The 23,519-nt window shown below is 46.2% G+C and overlaps 1 protein-coding gene across 3 annotated transcripts in view; it reads left to right on the forward strand.

The window, feature by feature from the left end:
- The window catches only part of MLLT1 (MLLT1 super elongation complex subunit), a 281,660-nt gene that overhangs the window by 91,526 nt on the left and 166,615 nt on the right, over window positions 1-23,519 (forward strand). For 2 of the 3 annotated variants that reach the window (XM_030218367.1, XM_030218369.1), the window contains exon 3: window positions 9,479-9,561. The exons of the other annotated variant lie outside the window; for it this stretch is intronic. In XM_030218367.1, the coding sequence (XP_030074227.1) occupies window positions 9,479-9,561 (83 nt within the window). The remainder of the gene's footprint in view (window positions 1-9,478; window positions 9,562-23,519) is intronic. 3 annotated transcript variants of the gene reach the window in all.

Consider the following 23,519-nt stretch of genomic DNA (forward strand, 5'->3'; position numbering starts at 1 on the left):
TCTCCAACCCATCCCCGTTTCAGCTTTTGGTGTTCTGAAGCCGTGAGATGGGTTTCTTGTAGATATGCAATATCAGCTTTTTCTCTCTTCAACCATGAGAGAATTTTATTTCTCTTAATGGGTGAGTGTAGGCCATCCACATTAAGCGTGATAATTTTCAAACTTCCCATACTAACAATAGGTGTGCGTAATAACCCAGCTCATTGTGTGTTGTACCCTGCCAGTCTCCCAGCCCGACCTGCAGGGTTTTAATCGTATCATCAGTCCAATTATATTTCCCATATTTCTTCTGCTTCTTCCCATTATTCACCTGAATCCCTTCATATCCCTGATCTCCCATTTTCCATGCATCCTCATCTGCCGAGGCCCTTCTTTCAATTCTTATCCTTTCCTTCCCTTCCCCTCCCCCTTCTAATTCGTTCTCATTCACACACTCACACCCCCCCCCTCCCGTTCCCCCCCCTTCGTCCCTCCCTCCCTCTTACCATGTTCTTCCCCCACATCCTTCACCTACTCAGTCCAACCCGAGGATATCCGAAGCCCCCCTCCCCCACCCCTCTAGTAACTATGTCGTAACAAATATTTACCCATTGCCCACTACAGGTATGTTCCCGACAGTCCACAGTGTCTTAAAGGCACTACGGCTGCCCATCTCCAGTTTTAAAACTATGTCCAACCAACTTAACCAAGAAAGGCTTTACAGTTTATGTATTATCTATAGTGTTTTCACCTCTCCCTGTAACATGTTGCACGTGCTCATCGCAGTTTTCCTCCCCACCGCCAGATCTTCCAATCTTGCTGAGGAAGGGAGAGGCGCTCAAAACCAACTCTTGCCTTTCTTGGCAGTGACACTGGAGTACATTAAGTTCATATCCTTTAACGTAAAACAACACCAAGCAAGTAGCGCTTTTATCTTTTCATATCCTCCTGGCCATTTTACTCTGGGTCCTTAGGCCTCGATGCTTCCAGCTGATTAAGTTTGCTCATATATTCTTTTGCCGTAGCTGCATCATTAAGAATAATAGTCTTTCCATCAGTCCATATTTTCAACTTGGCTGGGTATATCAGGGCAAATCGCACCCCCTTCTTGTAGAGTGCAGTGCAGGTAGGTGCCATGGCTTTCCTTAGTAGCGCCACTCGCGTCGAATAATCATTAAATAATAATAAGCGGCGGCCCTCATATTGTAATCCCTCCTTGCCTCTCGAAGCCTTCAATATCTTTTCCTTTGCCTGCCAGTTCACGAAGTGCGCAATCGCTATGCGGGGTCTGGAGTTGTTGTCTCCCCGATTCCCAATCCGATGGGCTCTGTCGCATGCATAATGGCTCTGGTTCTCTTCCAGGCCCAGGTGTTCAGGCAGCCATTTGGAGAAGAAATCATATAAGTCTTTGTCGAGCACCGTTTCTGGCAGTCCGGTCACCCGTAGGTTGTTTCGTCGGGAGCGATTTTCCTGCTCCTCGACTCTCTCTTTCATTTCTTCCAGTTCTTTTTGGAGCATCTCCAACCGCGTGGCAGCGTGTTGGGCTTCTTCCTCCCTTGCGGACAGCCTGCTCTCCACGGCGGTAAGTCGTGCTGCATGGGAGTCGAATTTTTCATTGATTTCGTCCACCGCCGACTGCAATTTATTCAGTTTATCTTCCAGAGCAGCGGACACCGAGCGGGAGATTTCCTGCGCCCAGTCCGCACCCACCGCGGCAGGCATGCTCTGTGCTGTTCGATGTTCCGCCATCTTGCCTGGCTCGTGTTTCTCAGAGGTCGTCGTTTTTTTATGTGATTTCGGGGGCATTCCGCCCTTGGCGCTTCCTCAGCTTTCACCCGCGCTTTCTCGCTGCTTGGGTAGTTTTTGTGGTATTCGTCATTAGGTTTTAACCTGTAATATAGCAAGTTTGGGGTGGGTAGGCGCGGAGCCTCGTCCTCCCGTGTCTTCTCAAGTAGCAGGCATCACGTGACTCCCCCGCCTGAAATGTTTTATTGTCCATCCCCGGTTTAAACAATAAATTCCCACAAATGGGTAGCATATCTGATGTGTGTTTCGATATACCCCAAATACCCATCAGGTCTTTCCAAAGAGATCGCAAAGATGTTAGCAACAGGCTATTTCTTAGGTGTTCAGGTATACGAGCCCCAGGTGCCTGTAACAAAAAATAAAAGTGGCCAGGAGCAAAAAATTGAGCCTCTATTCTCCGGGGTGTATAATCTTCACGGTCAAAAAACCAGTCACCAAAGTATCGCAATAAGCATGCCCTATTATATCTTCTCAAGTCTGGCAAACCCAGGCCCCCCTCTTTCCAGTTGCCCATTAACAGAGGCAGTGGTAGTTTAGCTTTTTTCCCCCCCCCCCAGCAATATCGTCTGAGTAAACGATGTAGGACTTTGAGATCTCTCTGTTTGATAAGGACTGGTAGCATCCGTAGACAGTAAAGCCATCTGGGGAACTCCACCATCCGAAACAGCTGAATGCGCCCATAAAGTGTAAGAGGCAGTGCCACCCAACTTTTCAGTCTTGTCTCTGTACCACTTAGCAAGCTATTCACATTCAATCGATAGAGATCCGCTGAGGTCATAGACAACCATATTCCCAGATAGCGAAATGACCCTCGTGCCCACCGAAGTGGGAAAGCCTGCCCCCATTCCTTCTTCTGGTCTTCTGAGGACGCCAATGCCAGAGATTTCATATAATTAAGCTTGAATCCTGCATAATCTCCAAATTCTTGGAATAGCTCCAACAGAGCCGGGAGAGACTGGGATGGTTGTGTCAAGTGCACCAGTAAGTCATCCGCAAAGGCTGACAGAAGAAACCTCGAGGCCCCTATCGGGATTCCCTTGATCTCTGGATGAGTTTGTATCGCCCTAACCAAGGGGTCCAAGGATAAAACGAACAGGAGAGGAGAGAGCGGACATCCTTGCCTAGTACCTCTAAAGATATGAAATGAGCGAGAACAGACCCCATTCACCCACACATAAGCCATTGGCTCCAGATATAACACCTGAATCGCATCTAAAAACGATCCTTGAATACCATAGTGTTTCAAAGTCTCAAACAAGTAAGGCCAGCTCACTCTGTCAAAGGCTTTCTCTGCATCAAAACTAATTAACAGAGAAGCCAGACTCTTATATTGCACTGTCTCTAAAGAGGCCAAAATTGCACGAAGATTCCGAACCGCTGTCCTCCCCTTCACAAACCCCACTTGAGCCTCTTCCACCAAGTCCGGGAGTACCTGGGCCAACCTGTTCGCCAGTATCTTAGCGTATAACTTGGCGTCCACATTGAGAAGAGAGATTGGTCTATACGATCCAGGGTCTGCCATATCCTTACCATCTTTCGGGATAACTACAATCTGAGCTCTCTTCATGGTTTCAGGCACAGTCCTCTCCTCTATCATGGAATTAAACAAAGCTAAAAGTGGTCTCTTGATATGTTCATAGAACTGTTTGTAAAACTCCACTCGGTAGCCATCTGGACCCGGCGTTTTGTGAGAAGCACTTTGTTGTAACGCCAACATAAGGTCTCCTTCCTCAAGTGGGCTATTTAATCGTTGTATTTGGCGAGGGGACAACTTGGGCAACTGTACCGACTCTAAAAACATATCAGCACTCAGTCCTTCATCTACCGGCCTAGCGTATAAGGCCTCGTAATACTGGCCAAATCGATCTGCTATACCCTGATCCGTTCTCAACAACTTTCCATTTAAATCTTTCAGTTGTAAAATTCTAGAGGCTCCCCTTCCACTCCGCACCATATTCGCCAGCAACCTCCCTGCCTTATTGCTGTATTGGAATAGCTTATATTTATAATAAAATTGGGACTTAACCGCCCTCCGATGCAGCAATTCGTTGAGCTCTTGCTGCGTAATCAAAAGCAGTGACTTATTCTCCGCAGTAGCATTCCTACCATACAGTTTTCTATATTTGCGGTCCTGCAATTCCAACCTCAAGATCTCCCTATCTCGAATCCGTCGAGTTCTAGCACAGTAAGAGATTATGTCTCCGCGCAAGACAGCCTTTTCCGCTTCCCAAAAAAGGGTCGGCTGCTGGCTATGAACCCCATTATGGAATTCATAATCTGTTATCCTCTCTGCTAAAAATGTCTGAAATTTTTGATCATTTACTAGGTCTAAGGGATATCTCCAAAGGCGCAGTCCACCCCCCTTCACAGGCCTCCCCCATCTTAGCCAGATCATAGCATGGTCTGAGACCTCATAGGGACCAATCTCAGCCTGAACCATCTGCGAAAACAGGGGAGTTGAAACAAAGAGATAATCTATGCGAGATTGGGATGCATGGGCTCTGGAAAGATGAGTGTAATCTAGGTCCGATGGGTGTAAAACACGCCACACATCCACAAGGTCTAATGCATCACAGAGCAAAGTCAAGGCTCGAGCACCCCCTCCCGAACCCCTGGCACCAGCGCCAGATCTATCCAGCTGGGGGTCAACCACTAAGTTAAAATCACCTCCCAGGATAATATTCCCCCCTTTAAATTTGGACAAGTTGGAGATCAGCCCCTGAAAAAACTTCTTATCATATACATTTGGGGCATATACATTACAGAGCACTAGAGTATGACCCTCAATCTCTATCTCCGCCAGAATATAGCGGCCCTCCGAACTTCTCAAGGTGGAGGTGATCTTTATCTGCAGTCCTTTTCGAAAAAGAATCAGGACTCCAGCTTTCCTCCCCACCGCTGGGGCTTCCAAGAGAGATCCCACCCATCCTGTCTTAAATTTTAAGTGTTCCCCTGAGGACAGATGTGTTTCCTGCAGTAGGGCTATATCCACTTGTTGTCTTTTCAACGCCTGAAGCACCTTTGTCCGCTTTATCGGGGACGACACTCCCCCAATATTCCAAGAAACTATTTTAAGTGATCCCAGTACACCAGAAATCCAATAACATCGTGAAAAAAGTTATACAGTTAAACAAAAGAAGGGAAACCCTCCCAGCCCATAGGGCCTCCCTTTTCAATCCCTTTGAATTTTGTCTCTGAAACCCAAACTCTGTCAGATACTTCCCTCCCTCTTTAACCTTCCCACCCCCCATCCCTACCCCCCCCCCCCCCCCCCAGAATCACTCAACCATTCCCTCATGGTTAAAATCACGTGAGCTCCCCCCTCCCCACCCCCTCCTCTGATTTAGTATCTAGTATAGTACCTCCTACAATCTTTCCCCCCCCCCCCCCCCCTCCTTATGTAATCCCTAGACCCATCACTATTGGGGCTATCCCCTTATTGGTATCCACAATTACCCTGTGAAAACCTCTATCCCAAAAGAAACCTATCCAACCTTTGTAATCCCTACTAGGGAATTTATAATATCAGATGTTAGGGCCCAATTGTAAAACCATGTCTCTCTTCCGCAAAGTATGATTTTGCGGGGCCCCTCAAACAAAGAACCTTTGAAACAGCAACAGTAAACATAGCATGCCCCATGTACCCTCTTTATAGTCAGTAATAGATAGGTACATTCTGGGTTATAAAATTACCAAACTGTGTCCCGTCAGCTCGGCTTGAGCTCGCCACCCCAGCTTTTCAAGATCATCATCTTAATCAAATCAGCCAGATTTTCTTGGTTGTTCTTTCAGGCCGGATCCTCAGGGGTCAAGTCTCGCTGCACAAACTTCAACGCTTCTACCGCTGATGAGAACAGGGAGTGTTTCCCATTATGCCAGATCTTTAGACGGGCCGGATAAAGTAAAGCAAATTGAATTTTCTTTTCAAATAATTGTTGGCACACTCCACGAAATGCTCTTCGCTGTAAAGAAACTCCGGTCGAGAAGTCCTGGAAGCAGCGTACCGTATGGTTCTCATATTGTATGGTCCCAGCCTTTCTGAACGCCCGAAAAATTTCCTGTTTGTGGGCAAAATTCAAGACTTTGAAAATGACGACTCTTGGGCGGGGGTCCTTCGAATTTCCAGGCCCCAGCCGGTGAGCACGTTCTATTCTTAAAGGCCCAGCAGACAGTTGTAAAGGTAGAATTTTTGGTAGCCAGTTTTCTAGAAAGTCTCTTAATTCTGAGTCTTTGATCTTCTCAGGCAACCCAATCATTCTTATATTACTCCTGCGAGCTCTATTTTCCAGGTCCTCCAGCTTACTCTCCAGCCGTTCCACCTTGCTCTCCAGGTCTTTTTGTGTTGTCTCATGCTGCTGCACTCGATCTTCCACATCAGATAAGCGCTGCTTGTATTGAGAAAACTCTGACTGGATGTTTTCCAACTTCGCGTCGATGCCTCCTAATTGTTCTTTGATCGTTGTAATTTGTGATCCACTGACGCCCCCAACATAGCAGAGACTTCCGTTGCCACCTCCGCGGCCCACGCCGAGCTCACCGACCTCGGGCCGTCTCCGTCTCCGTCCGCCATCTTGGAATCTGTTGTACGGGTCCGCATGTTTTCTTTTTTGGGGGGTTTAGCCGCCATCGCACCTCTGCCAAGCTCCGTTTTAGTATTCCGCGATACCCCGATGTTTCGGATCGCCGTTGTTGTTATCCTCGCTTTTTAATGCGGCGAAATGAGATATATTTATTTGCGGAAAACGGCGCGGGGAAGGCGGGAGCTCAGCATGACGACACCTTCTCTCTAGCCGTGCATCACGTGATCCCCCTCGGTGTGCACTGTTTTTAGTTCTACCTACTGGTTTGTATGGTCTGTTCTGTTATCTGGTTTGTGTGGTCTATTCTGTTATCTGCACTGCTTGAGCATTTGCAGATCCCTGCCTTTGTTCTGCTACTAGCTTCCCACTCTGCTGGCCAAGGCCACACGCGAGGTTGAGCCTAATGGCCGCTCCCAGGTTACCCAGCCCCCTTGTCAGACCAGCTTGAGCACAGAGCATGGTTCCACTGCTCCGAGCCATGCTTTTTAGCGTATCATTTGGTCATGCAGGATCCTACTTGAGAGGCGTGGGTCCTCATCCCCCTCCCCTCTTTGCCCATATATTCTGTTTGGGTGTTTTGTTTTTCTCTGGGTTCTAATCCTGCTTTAGCTTTATTCCCCTGTGAGGGGGAATAAAGCTAATTGAGAGCATGTTAACGGTGGAGTTGCTGGAGTCCCAGCCCAAGTGGAGAGGCAAGCAGGCCTGCAAGTGCCGGCCATATGGCTCAGCATTCTTGCCAGTAGATACTGTGCATTCTGTAGGAACTGGCAGCATAGTACAGCTGCTAGCTCTGTCTGCCCCTTCCTGCGATGGGCTGTTTCCAACTTTGTAAGCGGCCCCAGAAGTGGTGGTTGGTGGGTGGGCTGCTGGTGCTGACTGCCATCCTCCCTGCACTGTAGAATTCTCAACCCCCTTTGGGGCTTGGAGTTTTGGGCATATATCTGCTTCTCGCCTCAGGTCTGCCTTTAGGATGTGTGTGTGGGGAATTCTGATGGGACCCCTAGGGGTTCCTGCTTTTCTGGTTTACCCAAATGGTTAAGCAAGCCCCGCAGGTGGAAACTGGCTCCTGTGGTTCTGGTAGGGGTTGTGCTGTTTTTTCTCCATGAGTGGGCCCGCATCACCTCAGTTCAGTGGGTACTGGAGGTGGTTCATGGTTGTTTTTGATTTCTGCTTAAGGACAAGATATCAAAGCAGGTTACAATAGCAACTAATCGGAGCGAAAAGAACTCTATTAAAGTAATAGGAGAGAAAGAAGAGGAAAAGAACAGAAAAAAAGCTGCTGTGTGCGACAAACCCTAGGAACAGAAAGTCATCCAAATCAAAGTTGAGGTCAGAGACTAAGGCCAAGCAGAAGAGATGGTCAAGAGAGATTACTCCCTGGAGTTCACCCACACATCGTTCCCAACACTTTCATGGTGTCCCCATGTGGCTCTGAGCTAAAGTGACTGTCTTCCTTATCTTACAAAATTTACTTGAGCTCAGAGGGGTGGAGTAGGGTCTGGGTCATTATTACATTTAATTCATGGTTCCAAAGACCTTTCACCCATCCTGGATCTGAAGGAAGTGAATGCTTACCTCGCGTGCAGCACTTTTCAAATGGAAAATCTCTGGTCTGTGATTGCCTCAGTTCGAGACAAGTTCTTGACATTCTTAGACCTCATGGAAGCTTACCTGCACATGCCCATTATGGACCATCATAAGTGGTGCCTCCACTTTGTGTTCTTGGGTGCTGTTGCTAGTTTCAGGCCCGGCCCTTTGGGCAGTTTGAGCTTTGGAACTATTACAATTGACTAGACCATCTGTACCATGTCAAAAACTGCTTTGGTCTAAGCTACTTTGCTACTAGTTGTTGCTGGTGACAACATGTCCAACCAATAGGGCACATGTTATGGAGCCTTAGGAAGGAGGTGGGATTGGGGAGGGGCTGTATAGCTGTGTATGTATGTGTGGGGTGTATGAGTGAGTGTTTGGGTTTTCTTCTTTTTCCAAACAAAAATTTAGCTGCAACCAGGCTGGTTGATGAATCTCTTCTCTGAGTCCACCAAGGGACCTTTTTGTTACTCAAGTATATACATGATTATTTATAACATGTTAGTTTTTGTATTTTGCTTTTGTAGTGTACTGTGTGGAGATTTTTTGATCTGAGAAAAAGTTAATCCTTGGCGCAGTGTGCATTACAGGCTTTTGTAGTGTACTGTGTGGAGATTTTTGATCTGAGAAAAAGTTAATCCTTGGCAGTGTGCATTACAGTAATCAGTTGGTTTAGTACTAGCAAATGGGCTAGTATTTGAAGTGCTGAGATATCTAAGATTGTGTGGACAGGAGAAGTGAGTGGATTTTAGTTGGAGAAAGCAAGGTAAAAAAGTCTTGTGGAATGTTATTGGCATGCACTTTTACAAAAGTATATTATCTGCCCATTGATGACCTCATCAGTCTTTTTCCTCCCTTTTGTTGGAAGGCATTCATTAGGGAAAGGGGTATGGGATTTGATATACTACCTTTTGTGGTTACATATAGTAGCATAGTAACATAGTAGATGACAGCAGAAAAAGACCTGAACGGTCCATCCAGTCTGCCAACAAGATAAACTCATATGTGCTACTTTTTGTATATACCTTACCTTGATTTGTATCTGCCATTTTCAGGGCACAGACCGTAGAAGTCTGCCCAGCACTAGCCCTGCCTCCCCCCACCGGCTCTGCCACCCAATCTCGGCACATATTCTTGTTGGGCAGACTGAATGGACTGTTCAGGTCTTTATCTGTCGTCATTTACTATGTTACCATGTTTATTTGGTCATTTTACTGTTATGCTGTTAAAATTGTAAGTTTTATGTTAAACTGTACCTGCTGTACACCGCCTTGGGTAAATCTCTTCATAAAGGCAGTTAATAAATTCCAGTAAATAATTATCAATCCTTGGAAGCCAACAATCACCATGTCCAGTATGGCTACTAGAATTCTGTACCTCAGCAGGGGCCACAGTGACATGGTGCTTTTCCATTGTGACAAGGTAGATTTTCCAGTGCTGGTGACTTTTTTGTTTGAGTTGAATTTGTGTCTCGTATTTGAGAATGCCATAGTGTCTGACTAAAATTTTTTCCCCTCTTTCAGCGTGCAAAGAACCCCCTTACAAAGTGGAGGAATCTGGCTATGCTGGCTTTATCATGCCCATTGAAGTCCACTTCAAAAATAAGGTACAGTGCCTTCTCCTGCTGTAAAATAAATTGCAGATCATTTAGACACAAAATCAAACAGTATGTCTTAAATGTATCCTGCTTTCTTGGTGATTAAATAGTTGGAAGCAGCAGTTCTCCGAGGATAAGCAGGCCATAATTCTCATAATTGGGTAACGCGATTCTGTGTTGCCTGGTCCAGAGCTTGTAACAAGCTTAAACAGAGCTTTGTGGAGTGCAAGAGTCACTCCAGTGTGCATGCACCAGTGCCTACCCGACCGGCCCCGAGAGCGCGGTTACCACAGTTATTTTTTTACTGCGGTGAGGAGACGCTACTTTTGTGGTGTCTCTTCACACCTGGTCTGGGAAAGCTTTTTTTAGTGCCTTGGTGCGTTTTCTCAGTATGCCTGTGTTTGAGTCTCTCTTTTTTTTTTTTTTTTTCCTTCCCTGTATATTCTTAGTTTTAATTTTTTCCAAGATTTAAGTTTCCTTTATTTTCCACATCTTTAGACTATGTTTAGGCCTTGACTTTGGCTGGGTTTTTCCATTGTCTTTTTCTGGTGCCTTGCCCCTCTGCGCAGGTTTTTCTGTCCATGTCCCCTCAAGTTCTAGTGGCATCAAGCACTGTACCCGGTGCAGTCGGGCCGTCTCTGGCAAGGACACCCATTCTCGGTGTCTTCAGTGTTTAGGGCCTGACCATAGCCCTGCTAACTTTGCCCTCTGTCTTCAGATGAAAAAGCAGACCCAGGTTGCCAGAGAGGCTCAATGCGAGAGGATATTTGGAACCAGGTCCAATTCCTCGACATTGACATCGAGGGCTGCACCAGGAGCTTCGGTCTACGTGGCTGCTACTGGGCTTCTTGACACTGTGAGCAGTAGTGCAATCGAGTGGGTCTCCACGTTTCTCGATACAGACTGCTGTGCAGGGCCCTTAGGACCATCCAGTATTGAACCTGACCCTCAGACAACATGAGGATTCAACGACATCCTTGTTGGCATCAAGGAGTCTTCATGGCGAGCTTTGGGCGAAGGCCAAGAAGCATCGGCATCACTCAACGCACTGTGCCGGGAGCCTCCAGGACATCAAGGGATTCGGCATCCGAGAAGCATTGGCGCCGGGAGAACTGCACCTCCTCCATCCAGAAGGTGCCAATGAGTTGGTCTCCTAGCAGCCAGGACCCACCTTCCGTCTCGGCCCCATCAGTTCTGCAGCCTTTCTTGGAGCTGGCACCCCAGCCTTTCCCTGTGTTGGCTCTCAATGAGCATATCCAGGCCTTGTTTCCTCAGCTGCTGGATGACCTCTTGCAATGGTGTGCATCAGCATTAGGGGTTCTTGCACCTAACTGCTGCCTGTTGCACTGGTGCAGCCTCCTATGCTGGTGTTGTGTGTGGCTCCGTTTGACTGCCACCCAAGCCACCCTTTCGATGTCGGAGGAGGCTTCACCAGAGTCTAAATGGGAGCAGACTTCTTGATGCCCCTCTCAATGACAGGGTTCCTTTAAGTTGAGGCAGGCTTGGTCTTGGTCCTCCCCTGAGGATTTGCTGACACCGATGAGGAACGCTCATTGGAATCAGAGGAGGATCTAGGGTACTTTTTGGAGGATGAGTCCTATGGCATCCCTTCTGAGCCCTCCCCTCCGCTTGAAAGAAAATCTCCTGTGGAGAGCCTTTCATTTCCTTCTTTTGTGAAGAAATGTCTGAGGCCTTTCCATGTCCTTTAGAGGTGGAGGACGAGCCCAGGGCCAAGATGCTCAAGGTACTGGACTGAGTCTCCTCCTAGAGAGGCTGTGACTCTCCGTTCACAAGGTACTCCAGGAAGTCCTTTTTCAGAATTGGGAGTCCACTATTGGTCCCTGTCCTGCCCAAGAAGTCAACGTGATGTATGGGATCCACAGCACACCTGGATTTGAATAAGCCCCAGTTGCCTCATTCCATGGTTGTGGAATCTGCCCTCAAAAGAGCCAGGTGTTCTAGAGACTATGCATGTCTCCTGGGTTGGGGAGTTCACGTCAATGGGCTTCACACTTGAGCTTGGTCCACTCAGGAACCAGATCTCCAATTCAATTTCCTGCCGCCCTGGGCAATCTGGAACACTCTAAAGGCTTTCAGAGATCGGATGTCTCACCAAATTGTAATTCAAATTGACAATCAGGTTGCCATGTATTAGAGCGGGGGGGGGGGGGGGGGGCACTGGATCATGCCGGCTTTGTCAGGAGGCCGTCAGGATGTGGTGCTGGGCTCATCAACATGGTATGTTCCTTCGAGCCACTTATCCGGCAGGCATAAACAACAGTCTGGCCAACAGGCTGAGCAAGGTTATTCAACCGCACGAGTGGTCTCTCTATGTGGGCGTTGCCCATGAGATTTTCTGAGTGTGGAGTACCCCCTCAGTGGATCTCTTTGCCACTCACATGAATCACAAAGTCCCTCTGTTGTGTTCCAGGGTTCAGGCCCATGACAGAATTGCGTTGGATGCCTTCGTTCAGCATTGGGGGACAGGTCTTCTGTATGCATATCCTCCTAATCCTTTTATGGGGAAGACTTTTCTGAAACTTGAACAAGACCACGGAACTGTGATCTTGATTGCGCCGCACTGGCCTCGGCAGATCTGATTCCCTCTTCTGGAGTTATGCTCTGAAGAACTGTGGAGATTGGAGTGTTTTCCAACCCTCGTTATGCAGAACGAGGGATCTCTTTTGCATCTTAACCTTGGGTCTTTGGCCTTCACAGCCTGGATGTTGAGAGCCTAGAATTTGCTTCCTTGGAGGGTGTCTCCCGGTTCTTGCTGGCTTCCAGGAAAGATTCCACCAAGAGGTGTTACTCTTTTAAATGGAGAAGGTTTGCTGTTTGTGGTGAGTGCAAAACCCTAGATCTCTTGTCTTGTCCTACACAGACCCTGCTTGAATACCTTCTGCACTTTTCAGAATCTGATCTTAAGACCAACTCCGTAAGGGTTCACCTCAGTGCAGTTAGTGCTTATCACCGTATAGAGGGTAAGCCCATCTCTGGACAGTCTCTAGTTCGCTTCATGAGAGATTTGCTTTTGTCAAAGCCCCCTTTCAAACCTCTGCCTGTGTCATGAGACCTCAATGTTGTTCTCACCAGCTGATAAGAGCTTGTTTTGAACTGCTGAATACCTGCCATCTGAAGTACTTGATCTGGAAGGTCATTTTCTTCGTGTCTTACTTCAGCTCGTAGGGTCAGTGAGCTTCAGGCTCTAGTAGTGGATGCATTTTATATTAAATTTCATCACAATAGAGTAGTCCTCCACATGCACCCCAAGTTCCTGCCAATGTTGTGTCTGAGTTCCATCTGAACCAGTCGATTTGTCGTCCCAACATTCTTTCCCTGACCTCATGCCCATCCTAGTGAGAGCACCTTGAACTGCAAGAGAGCATTGACCTACTACATGGAGCAGACTAGGCCCCACAGTGTGTCTGACGTTTTGTTTCTTTTGATCCCAACAGATTGGGGGCTGCCATCGGGGAAACGCACCATCTCTAATTGGCTGGAAGATTGTATTTCCTTCATTTATGCCCAGGCTGGGTTAAATCTGGAGGGGCATGTCAAGGTTCACAATGTCAGAGCCATGGCTGCATTGGTAGCCCACTTGCGTTCAGGCTGCAATGTGGTCTTCAGCCCACATATTCAAATCTCATTACTGCCTTGAGCAGGATACCTGATGAGACAGTCGATTTGGGCAGACATTGTTGCAGAATCTGTTTGGGGTATAGAATCCAACACCACCCCTCTAGGCATGTTTTATTCTGTTCTAGACTGCACTTTCAATCAGTTTGTGTATAGTTTCAGGTTAATCTGAGTTATGCCCTCGCCTTTGCGAGGCCCAGTTGACCAATGTTTGTTGTTTTCGGTGAGCCTAGGTCTTACGGATATCCTAATTTTGAGAATTATGGCCTGCTTGTCCTTTGAGAAAACGAAGATACCTGTAGCAGGTATTCTCCAAGGACAACAGGACTTATATTCTCACAAACCCACCTGCCTCCCCTTGGAGTTATCTCCTATTTTTCCTTTTGTTTTTGTTTTTTTAATGCTGTAGTATCTAACTGTGGTAACTGTGCTCTCGCAGCGGGTGGGAAGACACTTGCACATGCGTGGTGGAGTGACTCTCATGCTCCACAGAGGTCCGTTTAAGCTTGATACAAGCTCCAGACTAGGCAACGCAGGATTGTGTTAACCAATTGTGAGAGTATAAGGCCTACTGTCCTTTGAGAATACCTGCTACATTTAAGTGTCTTCACTTTAGCCTTCGAGGGCTAAAACAGCAATGGTTAATGGACATGGTGCCCAGTCAGGGTTTATGGATGATGGGTTGTGGTCTTGCATTTGGTTCTGTTATCTTTTCTATGTAGTATGTTGAGCTGTATTACAGATTCTTTAATGTTTTTGCTACTGAATGAGTTTGGCTCATCTTATAAAGAGACGGATTCTTTCAAGAATGAGAATGTTATCGTCTCATTTTTCACTATTGTTGCAGAGGGCACCACTTAATAGTTGCCTTGGGGTATTGACTGTAAACAGCATGTCAGTATGAGCTTGGAAAGTTTTTGCTTAGCTACTCAATTGTACTTAGACAGTTGGGGAAAATCTTGTATGTTTCTGTTGAGACATTCTACAGCCCAACTCTAGTAAGCTAAAAGGACAGCCTCTGCAGATAAAGAACCATAATGTAGTGTTGTTGGACCCAAAGACTGAATAACTTGTTGGATATAGACTAGTATTGTGTTTGCCCAACTGAATGCACATGTTTAAAAAGTAAAATAAAGTTGAAATGAATACTTTCTTTGACTAACTTTCAAAGTTAACATCCAATGTTGAATGCAAGCTTCTCCATAATCTGAAGATTTGTTTTATCAGCGGTTGTCCTACTCCACTGCCTTCAAGTCTTCTGTAGGGCTTGTTGAGGCATAGGGAGGGCTAGGAAGGAAACTGCTCTCAGAAGCATTGTGGCTCCTTTTACAGGTTTCATATGCAATTTTAGCATTGTCAGGATGGCAACAAATGATATCTTAGCATACACCATGTCCCACAGTAAAGGAATAATAATAAATATTTTTTACCTGGCAGGTTCCTCCCCAGCTGTGCTTTACAATACTATGAGACTTTATGAAATTGAGTTACTGCCACAATTTTAAATATGTATTCTGTACCGTGCCACTTCCTTTCCCCTCCCCTCCACCATTTAACTTGATTATGGCAGTGGTAGTCCTGTAGCTGAGAGATAGACTGTTGTTCTTTAGAACCCTGCAGAATTGTGTTCTTGAGTCATTGTTAGATATTTTTTTGCCCATTCTTTGATGATCTCTCACACGTCCTCCGTTTCTTGCATTTTGCTGGTCCTATATTTTTAGGATCTTCAGTAATCTCTCCCAAAGCTTACCTTTGCTCTTTCAACATTTTGTCTCGTGGATATGTCTGTATTTCTTTCTTTCACTCACCCACCCTTTATAATAGTGATTTGTCAGAGGGATGCAGTTGTCTTAAATGTCCAAGTTGACAGTTCACATAGGGTTCAGGCTGGTAGTGACTGAATACCTTTAATGACCTGTATCAAATGTGTGTGGTCTTAAGTCCCAGTGGATAAATGTCTACATGGTTAAAAAAAAAAAAATCAAAGCAATTGTCACAAGTAGTCCTAACTGGTACTCTTGTTGGCAGCCTCAACAGAGAAGCCAAAGATGGAGATGGTGTTGGAACACCCTTGAGTTTTGAAAGCCAAACTTGAAGAGGGATATGGAGGAACTGAACAAAACTCAGAACTGCAAAAATTATCTGAAGACTAGACACTTGTCTACAACAACAGGTTAAAATTTTAGCTGGGTTTCTGAGTGTGAGGGCAGTTCTGCACTGAAGCATACTACCAGTGAGAATGGTAAACTTTGTCACTGAAGGATTTTAAGGGCAGGTTAAGTGAGTGTTTTCTCTTGTTTTCATAGATTAAATGATCTTTTGAAGTCTCCTAAGATTGTGTAAATTGGTTCTCCTAGAAAACAAATGCAGGTACCTTGCAGAGCAGCTTTAGAAGGTTGTATTACCACTGCCTGTAGGCTATGTCTTTGCACATTATTGCATTTACTGGTTAGTTATGGCAATCTGGCATCTCTAAACTATAAATGTACTAAGATCTGATAGATTGGCAGTAAGTATGATAACAGATCAATCACAAAGTTTTAAGGCAGTTTGCAGTAAAACATAAACAGTAGCCAATTCACAAACAAAACATAAATCACAAAAAATATACATTATAGCTCTGCTTTAAATATCAAATTTTTACTGTCTTCCTAAAAGCCTGCATGTCATCTCTCATCCTCAGGAGTTTACTTAACTCGTTAGTTCTTTCAGTTTTTCATTAGTTTCTGTGGTTTGTCGCCTGCTACAGTGGATCCATAAACGACATCTCTGCTGCAGCTATAGACCATTGGCATCCTTACCTGAAACATCTGCACTATTGCTACCATCTGTAGTCGTTGTGCTTAAGCAAAGGGTGGGCACCTTTTTAATCTGGGCAACATATAAGTAGTATATACTGTATTTCTACTTTTCCTTCCTGCTGTACTTAAACTGTATGTCATTTTGCAGAGATTTTGTATACATTTAACACAGTCAAGACACAAAGGAGAATAGTGTCTATGCTTGTGTCATCTGTAGGTATAACATAGAAGTGAACATGAAGTGGCCATATAATCCTAAAAGGAGGAGAAAGTGACATTTGAAATATTCCATTAAAGATCTGTTGTACAATTGAGATAGCTGAAGTCTGTTCCAGTTATCAAGGTCATCCTGCAAGCAGAAGAGCCAGCTTTTTCTTTTAACCCCTTTTTATTGCATTGAAGCTCACTTCCTTTACTCTTATCCCTAGCCTATTTTTCCTCTTCTCATTTTAACTGTTCTCTCCCTGCTACTGTTTTCTTCTCACTTTTAAGTCTTTTGCTAGTTGCTAATCCCTTGATAGGGGTTATTTGCTTGAAGTTCTATATGGGTGAATTAAGGTAGTCTGGCCCGCTCCTAGGCCTCACTGGTATCTGAAAGGTTCCATCAAAGTATGTTATTTCCCCCCCCCCCCCCCACTTTTTTTGTTAGGTTTTTTTTTTTGTTTTTTTTGTCCTGTTTTTATTAACAGGAAAGGAGCATTACATAACATCAACATGCATCAAAATAACCACATCTCTCTTCAACCCATACAGATACAATGGTAAAATAGTAAATCATGAAACATTGAGATGCTGAACGTCTGTAACACGTATCATACTGACTGTCCCACAGACTTCCAAAGATAATATACCATACAGGTCATGCCCTCCCCCAGTTTTCATTTTACATGGCCCCCACCCTTGTACCTTCCCTCCCCCTCTTCCCTCCCTTGAGCATGAACCCGACCCCTAACCATTAAGCTGTATCTTATTTAACTAGTTGCGACAAGCAATCCTGACATCTCCGCCAAATGTTAATGAAGGCTTGGGTGCGTATGCGAGCAGGATCCAGATTCCCCTCCCCCACTCTTCAGCTTGGAGAAAAGGCGGCTGAGGGGTGATATGATAGAAGTCTACAAGATAATGAGCGGAGTAGAGCGGACAGATGTGAAGCGTTTGTTTACACTTTCAAACAACAACAAAACCAGGGGACACAAGATGAAGCTAGAATATGGTAGATTTAAAACAAATAGGAGAAAGTTTTTCTTTACTCAGCGTGTAGTTACTCTGGAACTCGTTGCTGGAGAATGTAGTGACAGCAGCTGGCCTTACGGAATTTAAAGGGGGTTTGGACAGATTCCTGAGGGGAAAAGTCCATTGAACATTATTAATTTTTTTTTTTTTTGGGGGGGGGGGGGGGGGTGTTGCTGGGTTCTTGAAGCTTGGATTGGCCGCTGTCGGAGACAGGATGCTGGGCTTGATGGACCCTTGGTCTTTTCCAAGTATGGCGGTACTTATGTACCCACATCCCCATTTGCGCCATACCAGCATGCCTCTTAGCAATTGGAGTGGGGGGGGGGGGGGGGGGGGGGCGGGCTTACAGTCTATCCAGTACTGCAGGATAACTTTCTTAGCCAACACCAGAGCTAGTAGAATAAACCAACCCTGCATGTCAGAGAAGCCTTGGGCTACGAGGTCTGAATCGGATCCCATAAGCATAATCCCATAGGACCACTCCACAGATTTGCCCAGAACTTCCTCCACAAGGGCCTGGACTCCCCGCCAAAATTCCCGCAGAAGATGGCACTCTAAAAAGTGGTGTACCAATGTGCTCCTCCTGAGCTTACATTTTTCACAATCCTCAGAGTCCCATAACCCCATAGCTTTGCCTCTGCTTCTAGTGAGATGTGCATTGTGTAAGATTTTAATTTGGATCTCATGAAGACCTACAGTTGGAGTGATTTTGAATGCTAATAAAAAAGTATGCCAGTTCCCGAATTGTTACCTCCGTCCCCACCATTACACCCCAGTGCCTCGCGAGCCACTCAAAGAAAGGTGAGGGGCGCCATTCTCTTCCCATGTGATACCAGTTCGAAAGCTTGTTATGCTCACTGGACAGCTGGGTGAATGCCTTATCCAACGCCGTGAAGGTTGGGAGCTTCCGGTCCTGTCCCTTCAGCGTAGTAATGTAATGTCTAAGCTGCAGGTATGAGAAGGATGCATTCTGGGGAAATTGCCAAAATTCATGGCACTGTTCATATGTTGGACATTGGCCCCCCTCCCGCCTCTGATAACTGCCCCACATACCGGCATCCCTGACATGACCATTCTGTAAATGGCGAGCTACCCTGCCCTGCAGGAAAATTTGGATTATTTCGAATTTCCAAGAAACAAGAAGGTCCTATTGCATCCCCCACATGGCCTCTCCACCACTCCCAGGCTAGCTTAAGGGGACGCAGAAGTGGGGACAGTTTGGCTTGCACCCCTTTAGAATGGATTGCACTGAACTCTGACATAGACGAGGCCACCACCTCCCAGACACCCATTGGGGCAAATGTAAAATGTCTGGTGTGAATTTCGTGGAGCCAGCGTAATGCCGCTGCTACATTATATAGTCTGAGGTCCGGTAAGTTAACTCCCTCCTACTCCCCTCTCTCTGACCAGTTTATGATGACCAATACATGCCCGTTTCGCTCCCCATATAAATGAAGATGATATTCCCCTGTAAAGTTTTTCATCTTTGCTTGTGACCCATAACAGCATCATTTGGAGGGGATACAAAATTTTAGGCAATAGTTAAAATGGTTTTAACGCCACCCATCCTAAAAATGAAATAGGGTAATCCTTCCACCGATGGCACAGTCCCCAAATGGCCTCTAGTTTTTCCAAGACGTTCTTCCTATAAATAATTGATCCAAATGTAGAAATATGCCTAGATATTTCATAGAACCTGAAGTCCAGGCCAAGTGGAAATCAGGTAATCGCTTACATGCATAATTAGTAGAGATCGCCATTGCTTCTGATTTTTCAAAGTTAATCTTGAGCCCCAAAAAAGCCCCAAACTTCTTAATGAGGTCAATGAGGACTGGGTTCCCCCCCCCCCCCCCCCCCCCCCCACCTCGGTTGCCTTGCTCAAAAATATTAGCATGTCGTCTGCAAACAGATTGATTTTATATTCCTGGGCCCCCACCGAAATACCCATAAGTTTGCTAGATTGTCTGATTTTACTCGCCAGTGGCTAAAGGGAGAGAACAAACAGCATAGGGGAAAGAGAGCATCCCTGCCTTGTCCCCCCGCTCCAGTGCAAAAGTCTCAGTTCTCCGTTAATAAGGATTTGCGTCATGGGTTTACAGTACAAGGCTCTTACCCCTGTTAGGAATTCCCCAAAAATGCCAAATTGTGGCAAAATCCAAAACAAGTGATCCCATGGAATTTTATCAAAAGCTTTTTCCACGTCTAAGCTCACAATTGTGTCATCTCCCGGTTTGCCCCCCTTGGCCTGAAGCGCATTTAGAGCTTGGAGGATGTTCGTAGAGGCATAGCTTCCTGACACGAAACTGGTCTGATCATCTTGTATCAGATTTGGGAGAACTTTCCCAAGCCTAGCAGCCAAAACTCCGGCAAAAAGCTTAATGTCTTGATTTAACAGTGAAATGGGGCGATAGGAACCCAAATTCTCAGGGTCCCATCCAGGCTTGGGCAACACTATTATTCAGGCATGAGTCAAGGACCCTATGGGTTGACCAGGAGTGCATAGTGCATGACACAGGTCACAAAATGGGCCAATAACCTGAGCTCCCAGCACCTTGTAAAATTCAGGGCCTAACCCATCTGGTCCCGGCGCCTTGGCCATTTTAAGTTTTTTTTTAATAGCCAGTTGAATTTCTTCCCCCCTAAAAGGAGCATTTACGGTGTCCAGTTGTTCCTGTGTCAGAGATGGGAGGTGGAGTCCATGAAAAAGGCCCCCCGCTGTGCAACGTTGCAGTTACCCGAGTCGTATAAAGATCTGTAAAAGTCTACAAATGCCTCCTGCATCTCTTTCTCTTTCATGGATCGCTGTCCCGACAGTGACTTAACACGGGAAATCGCCTGTCTTGCTGGCCAGTTGCAGACTAATGTTGCCAATAATCTGCTCGCTTTATTTCCACACCTGTGCAAATTATACTTATATAGCTGGATGTCTCTCAGGGCACGTTGATTTTAAAATCTCATTTATGCGGCCTTTCAGATTAGTATAGGTGTCTCTATTGCCCGGACCCCCGCTGGCTGCATGCCCCCTAGAGGCTTGATTGAGCAGAGAATAATTCCACATCTCTTTTTTTTTTTTTTGTGCGTTCGAGCAGTGTATTCTATAATTTTCCCTCTCATGACCACCTTTCCAGCTTCCCAGAAGGGGACATGTCACTAGGCTTATTGTCCTGCAAATAATGTTGCCACTCCATGAGAGGCCCTGTACTCGAGGTCTAGATACAACATCGGACTCATACGCTACCCTGCCGAGGTCTTCCTTCCCAGTAGTCCCAAGTCTATCCATACCATACTATGGTCCGATACCGTCCCCGCCTCAGTATCTGCAGAACGGGCTGCCTAAAAAAGAGATGGGGCTGTTAAAATGTAATTGAGCCTAGTGTGCACTTTATGGACATGTGAGTAGAATGTATATTCTCATGTCCGGGTGGAGCACTTGCCAGATATCGATCAGGCCTAGTTCTGACTGCAGTAAGCCTATCCCCCTTTCTTCTGTCCCCCTGGGTCTCTTCTTTGACGGGTTGCAATCTACAGTGGGATCTGCTGTGATATTGAAATCTCTACCTACCACTAGTTGGTAATCCCACAGAGGTACTAAAGCCGCTAGAAGTGAGGAGAAGAATTTCTGAGAATATACATTCGGGGTGTAAACCGAACAGAGGGCAATCCGCTGACCCTGTAACACCCCCACCCATATTACAAATCTCCCTTCTGGGTCCTATATTATACTTGGTGAAATCCAAAACTTTGTGGAGAACAGCTTGTTGTTGAAAGAAGCAAAAGCAATCTCTCCCACCCACTCTTGCTTTAATTTAGCATGTTCCAAAGGGGAAAGATGAGTTTCCTGAGCCAGGACGACATCCACTTTAAGGCGCTCGCAATATTGTAAGATTTTTTTTCCTCTTTATGGGGGAGTGAATACCATCCACATTCAGAGTAGCCACCCGCAGACTACCCATTCCCCTGTTGTACCTTGGAATTCGTACCTGCCCATGACATTACTGGTAGACCCAGAGGTGTGGCGTCCCAGCCAGACCACCTCTTATGAGCTGGAGAGTCTGCAGCCTACGCAAGACTGGCCTTACCCAACTAGCTGCATTTCTGAGTCTGAACAGCCTCAACCCCATCGTATCCCCCACATCCTCCCTACTTCCCTTGCACTCTGCTCCCCACTCAACATTCATCATACTCGCAATGTCCAAAACCCCTTCCCCTCCCCCCCCACCACTCCTCCCGACTGCCAGAAAACACCAATGCCTCACCCCCCCCCCCAACCATTCCCCCATACATACATTTTCTGAAAGTCCCTCCCCCACAGATATCAACAAAACAGATTCATACATCAACTTGAACCAGAAATGGTGCGATATCTGACCAACTCAAGTGTCCCAAATTGTGCACTAGTCAACAATGTGTCCCACCAAATGTCTGGCTCGCTGCAAAATGTCACAAGTGGCCAGGGTACACTTCAGCTAAGTACTTCTCCGCTCTCCTCCCGCTGGGCTTTGTTACAGCCATAACTCCACATACCGGACACTTTTTGCCGGACTATCATTTCTGCTTCTCTGTTTAGGCAAACACGTGGTCCTACAGCTCATAGTAACCCGCTGCCACACTCTCATTAGAGGCCTTTGCCTTGTGACTCAACCCCACCTCCAAGCTGTTGGGCCCGTGTAAAACCACGCAAGAAAAGAGAACCGCGGTGCTAGGACCTTTATCTCCAGAAACCCGCTAGGCAGACGGGATCCTGTCCAAAAATGCCTTCAGGTCCTCTGCATTTGTCAGGGAAACCGTCTGGTTTTCATGGGTAATCCGCACTCACGCAGGGTATTGAAAAGCAAACAATGTCTCTGGCAAATAGCTGGGAGCAGTAGGAAGCTAAGACCCTTCTCCGTTCTGCCACCCGGGCAGAAAAATCTTGGAACAGAAGTAGCCGATTGCCATTGTAATCCACTGAGCGCTGCTTCCTGAAGAGCTCTAATATTTTGGCCTTAATTGCATAATTTAAATACTTGACTGGCCTTGATTTTTCTGGGGTCCTCTCGCCTCACTCCCACACGGTGGACCCATTCCACAAGTACTGGACCAACCTCTGGCTGGAGCCCCAGGGATCGTGGCAGCCATTTCTCAGTAAGATCTTTCAAGTCATTCTCTGCCACACTTTCAGGGATTCCAATGATACGAATGTTGTTCCTGTGGCTTTGATTTTCTTGATCGTCCACCTTCTCTGTAAGTATCTGGACTTGGGCCTCCAGGGCTCTGATTCTGTTTTCCGCTGCGTTCACGAGATCCTCTTGGGTGGGGATACGCTTCTCAGCATGCTGAATATGTACCGCATGTCCCACTACGCTGTCCTCTGACATGGTTTGGGGCACTGGCGCCTTATGGTTAGGTGGAGACGGCGCCACCATCTTTTTCTGAGCTGCGCTTCCTTTCTCTTGCCCAGGCCGCGGAGTTTTCATCAGCATCCCACCTAGGCCTTCCAGGGACCTCGATTGCCACCTCCGACCACAGTAGATTTTGTCCAACACTATATTATTTATTTATTAGTTGTTACATTTGTACCCCACATTTTCCCACCTATTTGCAGGCTCAATGTGGCTTACTTAGTACCGTAAAGGCGCTTGCCAATTTGGTTGATAACAAATACAAGGTTATATTGTGGTCAAATGAGGTAGGTGTGAATTAGGTGTCATGAGGGTCAAGGGAATGAAGATTGTAAATTGTCCAGTACGATCATTGGTTATGCTGTGTTGCTGGGTGTGGGGATTTACGTTGGATCGATGGGATAGGCCTTTTTGAAGAGGTGGGTTTTTAGTGATTTCCTGAAGTTTAGGTAGTCATGGATTGTTTTCACAGCTTTTGGGAGTCCATTCCATGATTTTGCGCATATGTAGGAGAAACTGAATGGGGTAAGTTGTTTTGTGTTTAAGTCCTTTGCAATTTGGGTAACGTAGGTTTAGGTATGATTGTGATGACCCATTTCTGTTTCTGGTTGGTAGATCTAGGTCTGTCATGATATGATGTCATGATCGTTTATATCATTTTTCGAGGGATTCTTGCAGGGGAAACACCATATGAGTAGGGTTACCATATGGCTCCAGGAAAAGGAGGACAGATTAAGTCAGTCTGGGTTTTACTTCCATTGCATTCAATGGAAGCAAAACCCGGACTGGTTCAATGTGTCCTCCTTTTTCTGGAGGCATATGGTAACCCTAGTATGCAGATACAAGAGGCGCGGGAGAGAGGAGCCGTTCCATTAGATGTCCGCTCAGGCTGACACCATCACGTGACACCCCCCCC

This window comes from Microcaecilia unicolor, chromosome 11 (genome assembly GCF_901765095.1).
Source record: "Microcaecilia unicolor chromosome 11, aMicUni1.1, whole genome shotgun sequence".
NCBI lineage: Eukaryota > Metazoa > Chordata > Amphibia > Gymnophiona > Siphonopidae > Microcaecilia > Microcaecilia unicolor.